The 15,345-nt window shown below is 43.1% G+C and overlaps 1 protein-coding gene across 8 annotated transcripts in view; it reads right to left on the reverse strand.

Moving 5' to 3' along the window:
* Positions 1-1,025: 1,025 nt before the first annotated feature.
* Positions 1,026-15,345, reverse strand: part of rapgef6 (Rap guanine nucleotide exchange factor (GEF) 6) — a 140,092-nt gene continuing 125,772 nt past the window's right edge. For 7 of the 8 annotated variants that reach the window (XM_063487014.1, XM_063487016.1, XM_063487015.1 and 4 more), the window contains 10 exons: positions 14,794-14,917; positions 13,801-13,824; positions 12,312-12,532; positions 11,130-11,303; positions 10,665-10,811; positions 10,305-10,421; positions 8,475-8,739; positions 5,372-5,901; positions 4,131-4,487; positions 1,026-4,008 (listed from right to left, as the gene is read on the reverse strand). In XM_063487014.1, the coding sequence (XP_063343084.1) occupies positions 3,986-4,008; positions 4,131-4,487; positions 5,372-5,901; positions 8,475-8,739; positions 10,305-10,421; positions 10,665-10,811; positions 11,130-11,303; positions 12,312-12,532; positions 13,801-13,824; positions 14,794-14,917 (1,982 nt within the window). In that variant the 3' untranslated portion in view covers positions 1,026-3,985. The remainder of the gene's footprint in view (positions 4,009-4,130; positions 4,488-5,371; positions 5,902-8,474; positions 8,740-10,304; positions 10,422-10,664; positions 10,812-11,129; positions 11,304-12,311; positions 12,533-13,800; positions 13,825-14,793; positions 14,918-15,345) is intronic. The other variant, XM_063487011.1, reaches the window with a different exon arrangement.

Raw genomic sequence — 15,345 nt, forward strand, 5'->3', positions numbered from 1 at the left:
AAAACATGACTTAAAGACATTCAGCCTCCCTGGAAGATATATTACATTATTTTTTTTGTTTATTTGTGTCCAGTTTTTAAGATATCCTATTAAAATGTTGTGTGGTGATAGATGCCAGCCAATAACAGCTTGAGCTGACTTATTAAGTGGGTAATAGATTTTTGCTATGGCTTGTCTTCAGACTTCATAACAATAAACTAGGCCTTAAGGACATGAGTACAGTACATAGGTTGGCTGAGCCTTTGACCTTGACTTTCATTGCTAGGACCCAAAGTCAAATTTGACCTTAGAAAGGGGGGTTTCAATAAACCATATCAATATATCATAATAAAAGGCATGGAGAGAGCTGAGCAACGCTCATCGTTTCAATACAATGCCCTGCGACATCACAGTGACGACATGAAGTTTTGGAAATCGCACACTGCATGAATATCTTAAAATCTCAATTTTTCACAGCTTATAAAAGGCAAAGATTTTAGACAGTTCTGTTCCAATCATATGGGTAAAGACGATAAAATACATAGTTTTAGTGTGTAATGCTTTAAGGCCAAAGGTCATACATCAGCGTGACGTTATTAAACATCTGAGTTCTCTTATCCTTTAGTTGTTTTTTGAGGCCCAAGGCGACAGAAGCACCAGGGCTCATTGATTCAGTGCCAAAAAGAAAAAAAAACAATTCTTTCTTAACATTTTATTCATTGTCCAAATTCATATTCTTCCTTTTTTAAACATTCTCTTAAACAAAAATAGAACAACTATTTACACTTGTAAAAAATACATAAAAAGCGTACAAGCAAAATCAAGTTGTCTTTCTAAAAGACATAAGTTACAACAGCTATTAAGTGTGAGACAAAAGCAAACTTTAAGCCACAGACCGAGTTAATACCTCTTTGTACAGATTGTGCAGCTCACTCACCACATTTAAGCTTATTGTTGTGCATTTCTGCTGTAATGCCAAAAGACGTCGACATAAAACACATTCACATCTCTCTTATTGCATTCCACAGCAGGAGACGGGGGGGGGGGGGGGGGGGGGGGGGGCTAAAACGATGAGGGGTATTTCCAGGTGAAGGAGGTGGCATGTGCCTTCCTCCAGTTTTATGCAATTAGGAGCAGTGAGATGCTTTTTTATTGAAATCTAGCCATTTGTATCATTTTGGAAAACTATTGGCAGTAATACAAGTTGCTGCTGTGATTTAAAAAAAATCAATGGTGAACAATAATACTGATTTGTGGTTAAGAATCTCAGGGATCTTGTGCAAAGAAAAAAAAGGGGAAAAAAGAGAGCTGTCAGTTTCTGACAGTCTGTTTCAAAGTTTCAAAGAAAAAGGAACCCGGGCGAGGGTCACAGTAGATGCTCTTGAGCAGTGGAGGGAAATCCATTAGAGGAGCCGAGTGAGTAAAGTGAGGAGGGAGGTTAAAAGTTTAAAGTCCTGCTGAGCTGACGGGGCTGAGAGACCCTACACCACACAAGGCATCATAGCAGAGCTTGTTCAGTTCAATTCAAACAGAGAGGAACATAATAACAAAAAAACCCTCATTTCAATCATCGTGTCTGAGAGGGAACGAACTCGCCTCGTGTCGTGAAACTGGCAGCGAGAGACTCACAAGGGGGCCACCTTTCTGCAGGCAGAAGCAATCAAAGCAAAACCGCAAACTAAGAAGGCCTTTTGTTGAGTTTGTCCTTATGTGCAGCATCCCCAGACTGAATGGAAATGGGATTTTTTTAAAAAAATGTTGATCCCAGCCTCACAAATATAGAATTCCACAACACACACACACTCACACTCACACACTGCCATATCCCAAAACACAGCAGCAATTAAACTGAAAGAGCAGAAATGGCACTTCAAAAAAAAAACAAAAAAAAAACCAGAGGGGAGAAAATAACAAAAATTCCTTAAAAGACTCCTGCCCTCCAGAAAAAAAGAAAAAGCAGGGCAATCACCACCTTGTGTTATTTCTCATAACAAAATATTCAAAAATAGCCTTTATAGATGACTCTCTTCTGTCATCATAACATTAATTTATGGCAAAGAAACAACAAAAAATATATATGTATACTTTCGTATGTATATGCCATGTGTATATATATATTAGCATCAATCATTTCAAGTCTTTGTGTGGCAAAACAAAAGAAGCGTCACAGAGCGCGCGACAAACAGCAGAAGGAGAAGAGCATCTAATTCCAGTTACACCCCTGCCGAACTGCGGGGAAAAAAAATCAAAGCACAAATGGAAAAAAACCAAAACATTTTTCGTTCGCATGTACAAATTTGCTTCTTGTTTTCAATACAAATAGACAATTTTCAAGCACATCCTCTTTAAATAGTCTACAAAACACACTATGGACACAGAATGGAGGTGCGAGCTACGCCTTAAAATTTTCGCCGACTTGTTTGTGACGCTCGCGCTTTTAAATAGGAAGAAAACAAAAAAACAAAACAAAGAGATGAGAGACGAGAGGTACACTGTGAGCACATAATCCAAATTTATGCTGCATCTGCATATTCCTGCTGCATTATTAACACATTTACAAGGTCGGTCGAACCTGGAGTGTTTGCACTAACACTCAGCTTGTAATTCAATAGACAACTAGTCTAATAAACACTGTAAACAAAATGTGTAAGCACTGGTGTAAACACTGTCTTTATGCACACCAGCGTGATTTTGGTGTGTGTGTGTGTGTGTGTGTGCATATATATATATATGCATGCAAATCGTGTGGCCACACAGTGCTAATTTATCATTTTATTATAGCTGCTGCAATTAAATAACAACACATTTTTATTATTCTACGGTAAGCAGCAAGTCATTTGTTCTTCAGCTCATTAAAATCAAGTTATGATACAGTTTTTATAGAACATCCAGGAGGCAGCATGCCGCTAAAGTACCTCGCGACAGACTAAACAAGCAGTAAGAGAAGCGGCTGGTGGTGGGGAGCGCAACACGGAGCCACGGGGAACTGCCTGAGATCTGCAGTTTGTCTTTTTTCCCCCTGTAAAGCTCAGCAAACTACAATAAGCGCTAAACATGAACAGACGTGCCTTCTGTTGTTCCGCGGGTTTGATTTCTCATTTGTCACCACCTAAGGAGGGAGCGTGGGAAAGAAAAAGGCAACGGGCTCCTGAGGGGCTTTTCTGACCTCCGATGCAGTCGAAGTTTAAGTACTGCAACTGTTCTGTGTATTTTTATTCGGGGGGTTTTGTGCATTTGCTTTGTTCATGTGGAATCTGGTGTCACATGTGTAAATTAATATCATCAGTGCCAGGGCTTGTCTCTTTGTTTCACATTCATCTCCACTGGAGCGGACAACAATCTTGCAAACGTCAAAATAAAATGAAAAGAACCACAAAAAAGAAAAAAAAAAAAAAGAGAAAACACCCCCGTGAGTTCATGTTTGTCCACGACGCTGCTGACTACTTTTCATCCCTTTTTGTCCTCACCATCCTCACATAAAAGCTCAGAGATGCAACTTAAAGAAGAAAAATTAACACTTTTACAAAAAAAATAATCTAAACCACTGTACAAGATTTTAATTTAAAGAAAAAATAACAACAACAACACGAAAAGTGAGCTTGAAGCGCAAAATGGAGGTACACGGTCTGTTTCTGAGGAGGCTGACATCGTCGCATGACGCGTCCTTATTGTCACTCTTTCCTTCTTTTATTTTGTTGGGTTTTTTTAAGTCTATCTACGGCGGCGTGATCCCATCACAGCGCCTTTCTGCTTTGTACAGAGTTTTTAAAAAGTATGCAAAGTCTCTGTTTTCTTCTTTTGATTTCTGAAACGAGTTTAAAAAGAGGTGCTTGTGTGAGTCCCGGGAGTTGGACAGGGGTCACCTGAGTGACTGGCCAGGTTCACGAGTGGTCTGCGGTGACGTCACAAGGGGCCTTGGGAGGGGCTCGGACAATGTGCTCTGACAGTTGACGGCAACCAGCTGACTGGCTTAGTCCAAAGCCAGATCAACACGACAACAACGCTGTTACACCGCTGAGACTTGCTCATCTGGAAAAGAGAAGATGAATATATATACCTCATGTTCACATCGTAGCCTAAAATTTCTCTATCACATGATGTCTTTGCAATTATTTTCTACAGAAAGGAATCAAATCTGATTAGTTTCCTACCATCCTCACTGTCAGCCAGATCCTGTCGCGGGTGGCAGATGCTTGGCGGTCTGGAGTGGCCCGGCGTGGACCCGGCTGTCCGTGCGTCTTGGTGTTGGAGGTGAAGGTTACCCGCCAGCCTGCGTGCCTCAGCCAGACTGCCGGCAGCTCCGGGGCTCTGCAGGAGTTTGCTCCTCTGCAACGCCACGCTGTAGTCCGGAGGTTTGAGGTGAGGAGGCCTCGGGACGTGCCCTCCTGGCCCACCTATTACTCCGTCTGCGAGGCCGAGGTCCCCCAGGGCCAGGCCCTGGTAGCCTGGAGGGGTGGGAGGGGGAGCTCGGTAACGCTCATCCTTGGCAGGGGAGGTGACACAATACACTGGATGCAGGTGGAAATCAAAAAGAAAAAGGGTGGGGATGGAGCGAAGAAAAGAGGGGGGGACGAGGGATGAGGAGTGAAAGGAGGGGGCGAAAAGGTCGCCGGGGAGAGAGGGGGAGGGTGTGCAGAGGGCAAAAACAAAAGAAAAAAAAATAATGGGAAAATTAAATCAATGCGATGTCACCAACACAACAGGCAGCTACACATGCACCACAGTGTGTCAAAAATGAAAAGAAAAACACAACAGATGAGATGGATGGCTGCAGAATACAGACAGAACTGGAACTGCAACTGAGAACTGATTTCAGCACTGATTAGTTTGTCGGTTATTCCCAGATCAATCGATTAATCGCTTGGTTCTTAAAACAGTGAAAATGCCCATCGTGATGATCTGATATTTATTGTGAGCTAAGAAAAGAAATAGCAAATTCTCACATTTGAGGTGATGCAGGCAAGAGTGGCCGACTAGAACGATTAATCGATTGTCACAGTTGCTGTCAATTAAAATCCACACCAACGACTCAAAATCTGTCCTAAAAACTGCTTAAAAAAGACGTTTTGCTATCCTTATGATAGTAAACGGCTATCGTGTTAGCACAGCAGGAGATCCAAAAGGAGGAATTGACTCTGGACAGGATAGGAAGCTAACAGAGATAAGAATGAGCTCGGACTCATTCTTATCAAAGTGCAGCAAATTCAGGCTGTTTACTGGAGCTTAAATCAAAATATGGTTTGGCGCCAAGAAAGATTTGGGGAAAAAAATCAAAGTCTATAGCCTCACAAGGAAATCTAGGATGGCAGAGCGTATTTTCTTCTTTTTCTCCTGACCACTGCTACTCTGTGCTGTGCTTACAGGGAATCAAACTCGCAAGCTGTTCCCTCACCTATCAGGCCCTTCTCTGTGCTTGATGTCACCGTTTTGTAGGCAGGGTCTGTGCTTTGCCCTCCTTCCTCCTTGGCTGGTGAGGAGGGGTGCTCCGAGGTGTTTCGCCGCTTTATCGTCCCGTAATTCCCCTCGTAGGTGTCCGAGAGCGAGCCGGACGACGCCCAGCTCTGCCGGCACTGATTGGACAGGTCTGAACTCGAGTCTCTGGAGTGCTGCCTGGCACCGCCGTCGCTCGCCCACATGGGCCCGGCAGCCTCGGCCTCCGCTATCGGCCGGGTCATCTGCGTGTGCTTGAAGTGGGACAGAGCAAGCGGGTGGCCGTGGATGCCGTGGTCCCAGGGCCGGCAGGAGGAGGGAGGGAGGCTCTGGAAGGAGTCGTGGGAGTTGGAGGAGCAGGACGTCCAGCTGCCGCGCCCGCTGTCGGCCACCGAGTCCAGAGAGGTGTGGTCGTGGGTCAGCTCCTCTGTCGAAATGGAAGAGGTGAAGACGGAAGCTCGCGTTGGGTATCCCCGAGCTGACGAGGAACCGCTGTAGATGAACGAGAGTAATACACAGGTGAAAATCAGCACAAATACCAGCTCTGATTGATGTTTAGTGCCCCTGTGAATAACAGTACCTTTCTTCTGATAGAACAATAATTATATCTGCATGTCATTTTTTAAAACTATCCACCTCCTATTACCAATTCAAATTCACGTGTTTGACATAATAAAATACATTTATATAAATGTGTAACTTGGCATACTTGTCATTTCAAACCGCATTTGCAGAAGCCTGCGTAGCAATCACGACTACAGTGTAGAAAAACTGGCCTGTGTAAAAATAGTCAATAAAATATAGTCTGTTGCGCAGGACTTTTGAGTGGTGGTAAAGGTGGAGATAAGTCATACTGAGATGAAGCGAAAGGAAAGCAAGAGGGAAGAAGGGAGGGGCAACAGGAAAGGACAAAGGAGGTTCATCAACCATAAAACACTGCTGAAGGGCACCTCGGTCAGAGGATCAGCAGCACGAAAGACAAATGGACAAAGAATGAAGTTCAATGTTACACAGATCACAAAATAAACCGCACTCTTTGTTTTTAAAATGATGTCGGTACCTGTAAAATCAGCTTTGACAACACGTAAAAATCACAAAGAATATGACAACGTTTCCCTGCAGCCCGGCTTAAAGCGAAACATAAACTTTTCCTCTTCACCTACCTACTTTGTTTGTTTTTATTCACTGACACTGTTTTACTGGACAAAACAAGCCACTCAATGAAACCGAGCCATATTTCATAAAACAGGTGCGTGTTATACGATGAGGCTGCTGAGGTAATATATTATCAGAGCGGGGACACGGGTTATTGAGTCTCCTCTTTATGAGACACAATGGCCTGATCATGGAGGAATAATAAACAAACAGCAGACAATAAAAAAAAAAAAAAGCCGTGTTGTTAACTCGGCCAGATTAAAAAGCCGCCCGCGTAGAAACCGATACGCTGTTAATAGAGAAGAGGAGGAGAGAGGAGGTCAGTAAATGTGGGATGCTAATAAAAACCCGCTGTGTTTTAGAGCTTCCTGTTTAATGAGGGAAGGACGTTATTGGAATCCAGCTTGCTGAAAAGGTGGCAGCAGACAGCGTGTGTCTGTGCGTGTGTGTCGCACGGCGAGGTTTCTGACATGTGCCTTATAAAAATATTTGCTTGCATTTCGGTTGCCAGGTGGAAAATGTTCCTGTTCAAAAAGCTGGCTCCAAAAGCAAGTCAGGCTGCCCGTAGACTCCCATGTTAACTCTTTCCTCATAAAGATGACATTTAGCGACCGCCCCTGTACCTTTTATGGCGAGTTTTGACGCCTCAGCATAGCTCAATCAATATGCTTTGACAACCATTTCTAGGTTTTGCAGAGGCAGAGACTACTCTCATTCATGTCTGATGCAAGCCCGGTCATTTTGTTCAATTAATAAGGCCTAAAATGTGACAGAAACCTCTCAGTTCAGAAAAGAGCTTCAGGTGTTGCTCCTTGTAGGCTTTCAAGGGGTAAAGAGCACAAGTTCTCAGCACTGAACAGGAATAAACATGCTCACAGCCTCATCTCTATAGCTACTTTTCTCTGTGCATCACTAATATAGAGCGCATGCTTTTTAAATTATATTTAACCCATTTAAATGTTATTAAGGCTGTAAGTTTTAACTATTGCACATTGGCTGTTTGAGTACCAGGTGGTGTGTGCAAGACTCCTCAGCTTCACATCAGCTAATTGGAGTCACTGAACTGGACCTCTTAACCATGTTTGCAGTGTTGATGCTTTTTAAGGTAATTATCTGGCAAATGAGATGGCGTGCTGAGTGGTTATTTGTACTAACAGCTTTGGTGAGTTACTTTCTGTGTCTGTGCAAAACACCCAAACAATCTACAGATGCATCCAGCTAATGAAGCTGGCCAGAATTAGGTCTTGTGCCCAGATACGGTCTCTTCAGGCTACAACCGAGACAGCAATAGCCATAATGCTAACTCGAGGCTTCAAAATGTGAACAACGTGCAAGTCACACAGGCGTCGAGACCCGTCTGTAATTCCAGGCAACACACAGTTTGACAGGAAAAAATATGTATTTCAACACTGTTTGGTGAGTGGTTATAAATACCTGAAAACTACTTGCGTTGAGTTGTGGTTTGGGAATCACCTCATGCAAGTTTCACTACTGCTCAGCAAGTAGTTGGCGGGTGTTTGCAGACAAGTTGCCATCTTGTCTAGCAACCTGCTAGCAACCAAAGCAGTGACAAGGAAGGTTTTTGGTGCACCGTATAGCTCCTTGCAACCAATTTGACCTATCCACTACCAGCAGCCTCCAGCAACTACTTGGAGAATATACATGTTTCCCTAGCAACCAGAGATTGCCAGGGGGGTTGCTCACGGGTCTCTAGGCCTGTGTTACTTAGGCCTTATCAAACATCCACAGTCAGTATACGATAGGAATCATAGTCAGTCCTTGTATTATGCAAAGTGCAAAAACAACAAAAGTATCTTGTCAGTCTATTCTATCAAAATAAAAGCACTTCTTAAATGTAATCTAAAGAATTAATCAGATAGATTAGACAAACTAAACTGAAGCCAAATTACCTTGTGCTGGGCTGGCTGTAATCAGCATTTACGTGGGAATGCATTCCTGCTGCGCTCTCAGGAACCGCAGTAGCTATTGCAGGAGACGTTGTAGTAGCAATAGTGGCAGTAGTAGTCATACAGGTCCTGTTGCTGCTATTACATCGGTCATCAGGCCCAGGAGCAGGCACAGAGTCGACCGAACAGATGCTGGAGCGGGAGGAGATCTCGCTGTGACTCGAGTCCGACAGGTTGTCAGCTTTACCGGGCGGTAGGAGGGCATAACCTGGACAGAGGAACATTTCAGATATTTACATTTTGGAGGTTAAGCTAAATTTTTATTAAAAATGAACAGAGACTTTTAAACAAAAGCTGAGTGCAGTGGTACAAATGCAGATCATTTTACTGGGTTGCAATGATGATTACTGTAGCCAAAGTACGGCAGTGTTAATGTGCACTGTACACAAATGATGCTCTCTTTAGTGAGTGACTGCATCCTGATGAAGACAAAGAGTAAAATAAAACTATGAAGAGACGACTTTAAATTTCGGTGACGCCGAAATCACAAACACTATCAGAAAGCGTGAGGCTGTTGTTTGTGTTATTTGTAGACTGAGACTATGAATTGTGTAGAAATGACTGTGAAACACACACTTGTGGGAGGGGGTGGGTTCATAGTTTAAACTTTATATCACAAAAAACAAATAAACTGACTGTCGGGAAACTAAATGAACATTACAATTAAAATGCTGCATGCCACAGAAGAAACCTATATTCCAAAAAACAGAGCCTACAACTTGTCAACCAAAAACGAACAATAAATTTAATCATTTTAAAATTCAAATTCGGGAACGAAGACTGTTTCACAGCGACAAACGTGACTGTCGGCTGCTCGGTGACATCCAAACAGCTTTAACACAATAATTCATAGCTTTAACCCATGAATAAAAAATGTCGGGAGACTTGCGAGAACACACTGAAATGCTTTTCCATCTGCTGTTACAGCCTCAGATGTACTCTTTTCCTATCTGTGTCGCATCATCTTCTTCAAGAATTCACAGCGAAAACTCTCAGGCGTCACATCTCTGTGACTCACGGTGGATCTGAAGCTCTCAAGCAACACTTGTACTTTAAAAAGAAATGCTTTTTTTTAATATGATGGACTCTTAATAAATGCAATCATCAACAACAAAAAAAGTCTCTCTCAAATACCACCGTGTCCCTTCTCTTTATTGTTTTTGCTATAACTGTCTCAACGTGATGTCTGTTAGAAGGTCTTTCTCCTGGTGTCTCTGTCCCTGCACAGCCAGAGGAAGGGGTTAGGGCTGACTGATCTCCTGGCTCTCTGCTCTGTCTGCCCTCGTGTCTCATCCTGAGGTGAGGAGGACATACGCTCTGCTGTTTCCTCCCTACTGTTCAGGTGTGGGCTGACTGCTGCTGGCCTCTCCCTGGACTGACTCCTTTTCCTCAGTATCCTGAACGGTGACATTAGCCTCCTCCTTATGGGGGACTCTGGGGGTGTGGGTCTCATTAAAGGAGACTGGGAAAATGGAGTTGGAAAGCTGTATGGAGAGTCACTTTGGACCACAGGATGATCTCCATCAATCCTTTTCCTTTTTGGGGCTGGACTTCCTCCTCTTACCCTCAGTGACGTTTGCCCTGCATCTGCCTGTGCACCCTGGCTGCTCTGCTGCCTGGATCTCCCTTTCCTTTGCTCTGATGAGGGGAACAAGCCTCTCTGAACTGCCTCTGTCTCTTCCTGAATCTTCTCCTCTTTTTCTCTCTCCCTCCAACTCTCTTGGCTACTCTGCCTGGTCATCAATAGGATCCTCTTTTGGAGGAAGGTCCCACCTATGCCGTAGCTGCGCAGACTGACGGTGGCCTTTGAGCTAGCTTCGCTGGTTAGCGACGACGAAGATCCTGACAAGTTCATCTGGCTGGAGTTCTGGGACTTTGCCACACCTCCCACTATTTAAAAAAAAAAGAAAGAGATGAAACCCAGAAAACACAAATTAAAACTTTATCATTCATGCATGTTAAGTCTAAATCCCACCACACTAATATCTCAAATCAGTAAGATTATCATTTGTATTTTACAGCTCTATCCTTCAGGTGAGTGTTTCACTATATCTACTCAAACCCTCCTGAAGTGGATAAAAAGCAAACAGGGTAAAAAAAAAAAGGAAGCAAGAAACAGTTTTGGTTGCAAACCTTTGCGTGGGGAGCCCTGAGGCGACACCGTGGGGCTCGAGTGAAGAGAGGAGATGGTGGAAACGGTGTCGTCACATGTTCTCTTTGTGCTCCACTCCTCTGACGAGTTCACTGGTGGTTTCTTAACCACCTGAGGTGAGTTGGAATCTGAAGAAGAGAGAAAATAAAAGCTCACGAAAGTCGCCAAACCAGGGATTTGGTTACACTTCATATAATACAGAACACAGAAATGTAACATTTCTTTCTGTCTTTGCTTTAAATAAATAAGACGACAACCCGACTGTTTTCTCAGAAAGTTTGAAGTCATTTTGAATTTTGCGCATGACTGCAACTTTACAATAACCATAAAACTAGTCACTTATTAATCTTTGAAACACAAAAGACTATTAAAAAGTAAAGTCCCTACATGATGATAAAAAGTTACATTACATGGCCTAATGAGAAATAAAACAGGCGTGTACTCACTAAGTGAGGCTATGTCCTTGGCAGTGCTCTTCTTTCGTAGAGGGTTCAGTGGGACCTGGACCTGTAGGACTTGTGACACCCTGTTTTGTGTTTTTCCGGAGGGCAGAGTTGACCGCAGCGAGACTGGAGACATTTCCGACTTAGTGGATCGCCTCTCATTCAAATTCTTAGACACTAAAATCACAAGAAGGCGACAAAAATAATGTTATAAACAGTATATATGTAAAATAATAATTAGTGTATTTTATAGTTGCAATTGGCAGGAAATATCACAGTCATTAAGGCAAAACTGCATCCAACACGAAGCCAGTGTAATAAAGCAATAATAATGTTTAGATTGACATCTGATGTGGGCTTTTTATTTGAACCTTTAGTCACCTATACCAAGAAAAGTACCAAAATCGATGATACTAACCAATAATCCTGCTATTTTTGACAACATTACCAAAATCCACTAGATGGCAGTGCAGGACATCTATTTTTATTTAATTATTTTTTACATTATTGAACAGGACAGTGGTGGAGAGTAAACAGTAAAGTAGGGAGAGTGAGAGGCAGGGAGATACAGGAAATGGTCCAGGGCGAAATCAAACCCGAGCCCCTGCTGCCTTTCAGCATGTAGGTCGCCGGCTTGACCAAAGAGCTGCACGTAGTGCATAAAAGGCTGACAGTGCCATTCGCTTGAATAAACTCAAATCCCATCGAACAAGTCTGTCTTAAACTTCACTGAGCCTCACATATCTAACAGTGTAATAAAACATGCATTAATCTTCTCCACACTAGTCACATCTCCCTGTATGGCTTTTCCTTGTTGAGCCAGCTATGTGGGTCCACAGTGGATAGCTGTGGGTAAACTGTGTGTACAGAGCAAAGCCACAGTTATCTAGTGCAGGGATGCGAGGTTAACCCATAGGCGGGGCCAGCGAGAGTTTCCTGTGGGTAAGACAGCTATTGGTTGCCCACAGAGTTCCCTTTTGGGACCCCAAAGCACAAAACTGCTGTGGGCCCCACGTGGGTACACCCACTTGGGCCTCCATGGGAAAAGTGTACGTTTGCCCTGCCCACACAGCCCCTGTGAATCTGCATGGGCATGCTTGCTGGGATAATAGCACCCTAAATACTTTTTCTAATTAAATCAAAAAACCCAAATAGCGAATCCCTCTTAGTTTCTGATTTACTTACAAGTGTTGTAAGACGGCTCGCACTGCAGGGACATTATCTGGTGTTTCTCCTCATCCGTCTCCACTGTGAGGTTAGAGAGGTACTGCTTCACCTTTCTGGCCATCTGAGCGTCTTCGTACAGCTTCTTAGCATTGAGGAGCGAGCTTCGGCGTACTCTCTTCTTGTGCGCTCCGCCTTGCACGTCCAGCATATTGGAATTAGTGCTGCCCTGACTCAAAGACCTAAAAGATGATAGTAGAGAGGCAGGAAGAGGAAGGAAGAAAAGGTAGATGAATAATACAGATAGTGAGAGGAAGAAGACATGGAAGAAGTGTGTTGAATTGAACAGAAGTAACAGAAAAGGTGGAGGAGGATGGAGCCGCAAAGAATAGAAAGAAGGAAAGGAAGATAAATGTGTAAGAGAAGAAAAAGGGCATGGAGGGAAAAAATGCAACACAGTCAATTTAACCACCAATAAAACACGAAGGTCTTCCGTCTTATCAAATACAGCTTTTACTACAAAATCTGTACATCTGCCTCCGTTTTGGAGCATAGCATTTTTAAAAAAGGACCATGCAACTGGGAGGGAGGCAGCACTCCCTGGTGTGCCATGCTATCACAGTACAGAACAGCAGAACATTTTGTCAGATGGAGGCAAAAAGGGTTAAGAAACAAACAACGCACAATATTCAATACTGGGAATATTATGCCATGATGCAGATATGAACAAACGCCAAACCTGAGTCAAATAGTATCACTAAAATACACATTGGTGCGTTTTACGTTGCCTTTTTTTGCAGCGAGGTGGAGTTTGTTCTACAGGATTGTGAGCTGAGGTACAAAGGTGATGAACGGATCCACCCTTAAGTGCTATTTTGTTCCTGTTATGTTTTCGATCGTACTACAAGAGCCACATCAGCAGATAGAGTTTGTAGTTGCTATGGAAGCGTAGCGGTTTTTTCCACTTCATTTCAGCCGTTGTGCATTGTTATGGAAATGTTACTGAACAAACTTCACCTGCTGATGAAGACAATCAGATATAAATGAATGCTGCAGGACAGGAACTTAATGGAACAATGAGGTCTAATTACTCTCCTGCTGTTTCCAGGCAAGGCAACCCCGGCAAGAAGCTTTGCATTATAACTATCCACTTATATTCCACTTAAACTTGAATCTGCAGTTGAATGGCAGCAATACATCATTTAGCCAATTTTCACTGGTAGCTGCGAATGTGTTAAGAAACGCTCTGCACCATTTCAAGCTACTATATGACTCAACATACACTCTCGTCAGTAGGGTAGACAATTAATGGGTCAATAAGAGACTTTAGTGTGGTTCATGTGATGCAAACAGAAGGGTTAATCATGAACAAGCACAGGCAGACACATGAACGCTCATATAAAGCATGGCGAGACATGCAGAGTTTATGATGACAGGGATGCAGGGAGGATTCAAACTTTTGCCGGGCCAGACCGAAACAGGATGAATCTGGTACGCAGGACAAACTTACCCTAAACTCTTCCACCTCTTCTTCCTGCAAGCAAGAGGCGTGAAGATTGAAGCGTGACTCAAAGACAAGTTCAAGGGTCAGGGGAGAGGAGGAGACAAGACTATGTAGAGGTCATGCCGCAAAAAACAAACAAACAAACAGGAAATGACCGGAGATGGGAGGACACCAAACAGTGGACATCTCCCCATGTCAACCTGAAGAGTGTGTGTTATGACTTTGTATATGATGCATTTGGCACATTGTGTTGTTGTTTTTTAAATATGTGACTTGTGTATAGAATTGAAGTTTGCTCTATATTTTGGGTTTGCAGTATGAAGGGAGTGTCTGCAGGGGGCAGTCATGCACCATAGAAGTGACAGACTGTGATTAAACACACACACACAAACCGAGTGATAACAACTACACACTGCGGCTGGCATCAATTCTACCTTCATTTCCATTCAGTCCATAACTTGGGTCATTGTGTGCTTACATTCCAGCAGAGGAATGCAATCCAAACACAGAGAGCCATGAACTGGACAGGAAGTGAATGGGAATTGATTGAACCAGACCTTCAGTGCGTGCCTGATCCTGTTGGGTGAAGGATCCAGGTTGGCTGGTGGAAGTATGGTGGTGCGGTTCCCCTTTTTGCCAACATTGTAGCCTTCGGTGGGAAAGTCTTTTTACACGCTTCTGCTTCAGTTTTGAAGAAATATGAGGGAAGTTGTGGATTCCGTACCACTTGTAAAAGCACAAGCTGAAGGTTATCACACTAAGCAGTTTAGCTTGTTATTGTGCACTAGGATGCTTTTTTTCCTAATACAAAATTCAATCAGATGCTCCCCTGATGAGGATGTTTTTTAAGTAAGAAATTCTACAATCTAATGCATGAAAAGAATAGCTATATGCAAATACATATAAATCTGCACAAACAGGCTTGTCATTTCATCACAGAACTAGCTCCCAAAAACCGGTTTAAATGGTTAATCGTGCTGCAGTGTCAAACCAACCGACCTTTGCCTAAACATGAGGGCAGGGTCCATGTTGGCTGAGGTCATCCGCACCACATGTCTGATCTCCTTCGCGATCATCCTCAGCTTCTCAAAGTTCACAAGGCCATCAACACTTGAGTCATTGCCTGAGAGGACAAACAGAAGTAGAAAGTGAGAAGTCGCCCGTCAGCAGTGTGGTGGAAGGAAATGACTGACGTTATGGACATTTGTAGCAACTGATATGCAACGGGTTTTCCATATCACATTAGTAAAATCTGAAATTCCCTCTATGTATTTTTTTGCTATTATTAGTCACACTGCTTAATTTGAGGACACAATGAGGGCAACTTTTCATTTTACACAAACACTTTTAAGAAGGAGCAGAAGTCAGGCCAGTTTTTAGTCAGTTTTAGGTGAAAAAAAAAAAAAAAAAACGAAAGAAGAGGAAGCCTTTAGCAGAAGTAAACCTCGTCAGTGAGTGTGACATGACCTTTGGCACAACACAGAGGAAGCTGGGAGATTAAATTAAACTTCAAGAAACGGAAACAGTCTTGTAGCATATTTAAGAAACACG

Source organism: Pelmatolapia mariae, linkage group LG10_11 (genome assembly GCF_036321145.2).
Source record: "Pelmatolapia mariae isolate MD_Pm_ZW linkage group LG10_11, Pm_UMD_F_2, whole genome shotgun sequence".
NCBI classification, from domain to species: domain Eukaryota; kingdom Metazoa; phylum Chordata; class Actinopteri; order Cichliformes; family Cichlidae; genus Pelmatolapia; species Pelmatolapia mariae.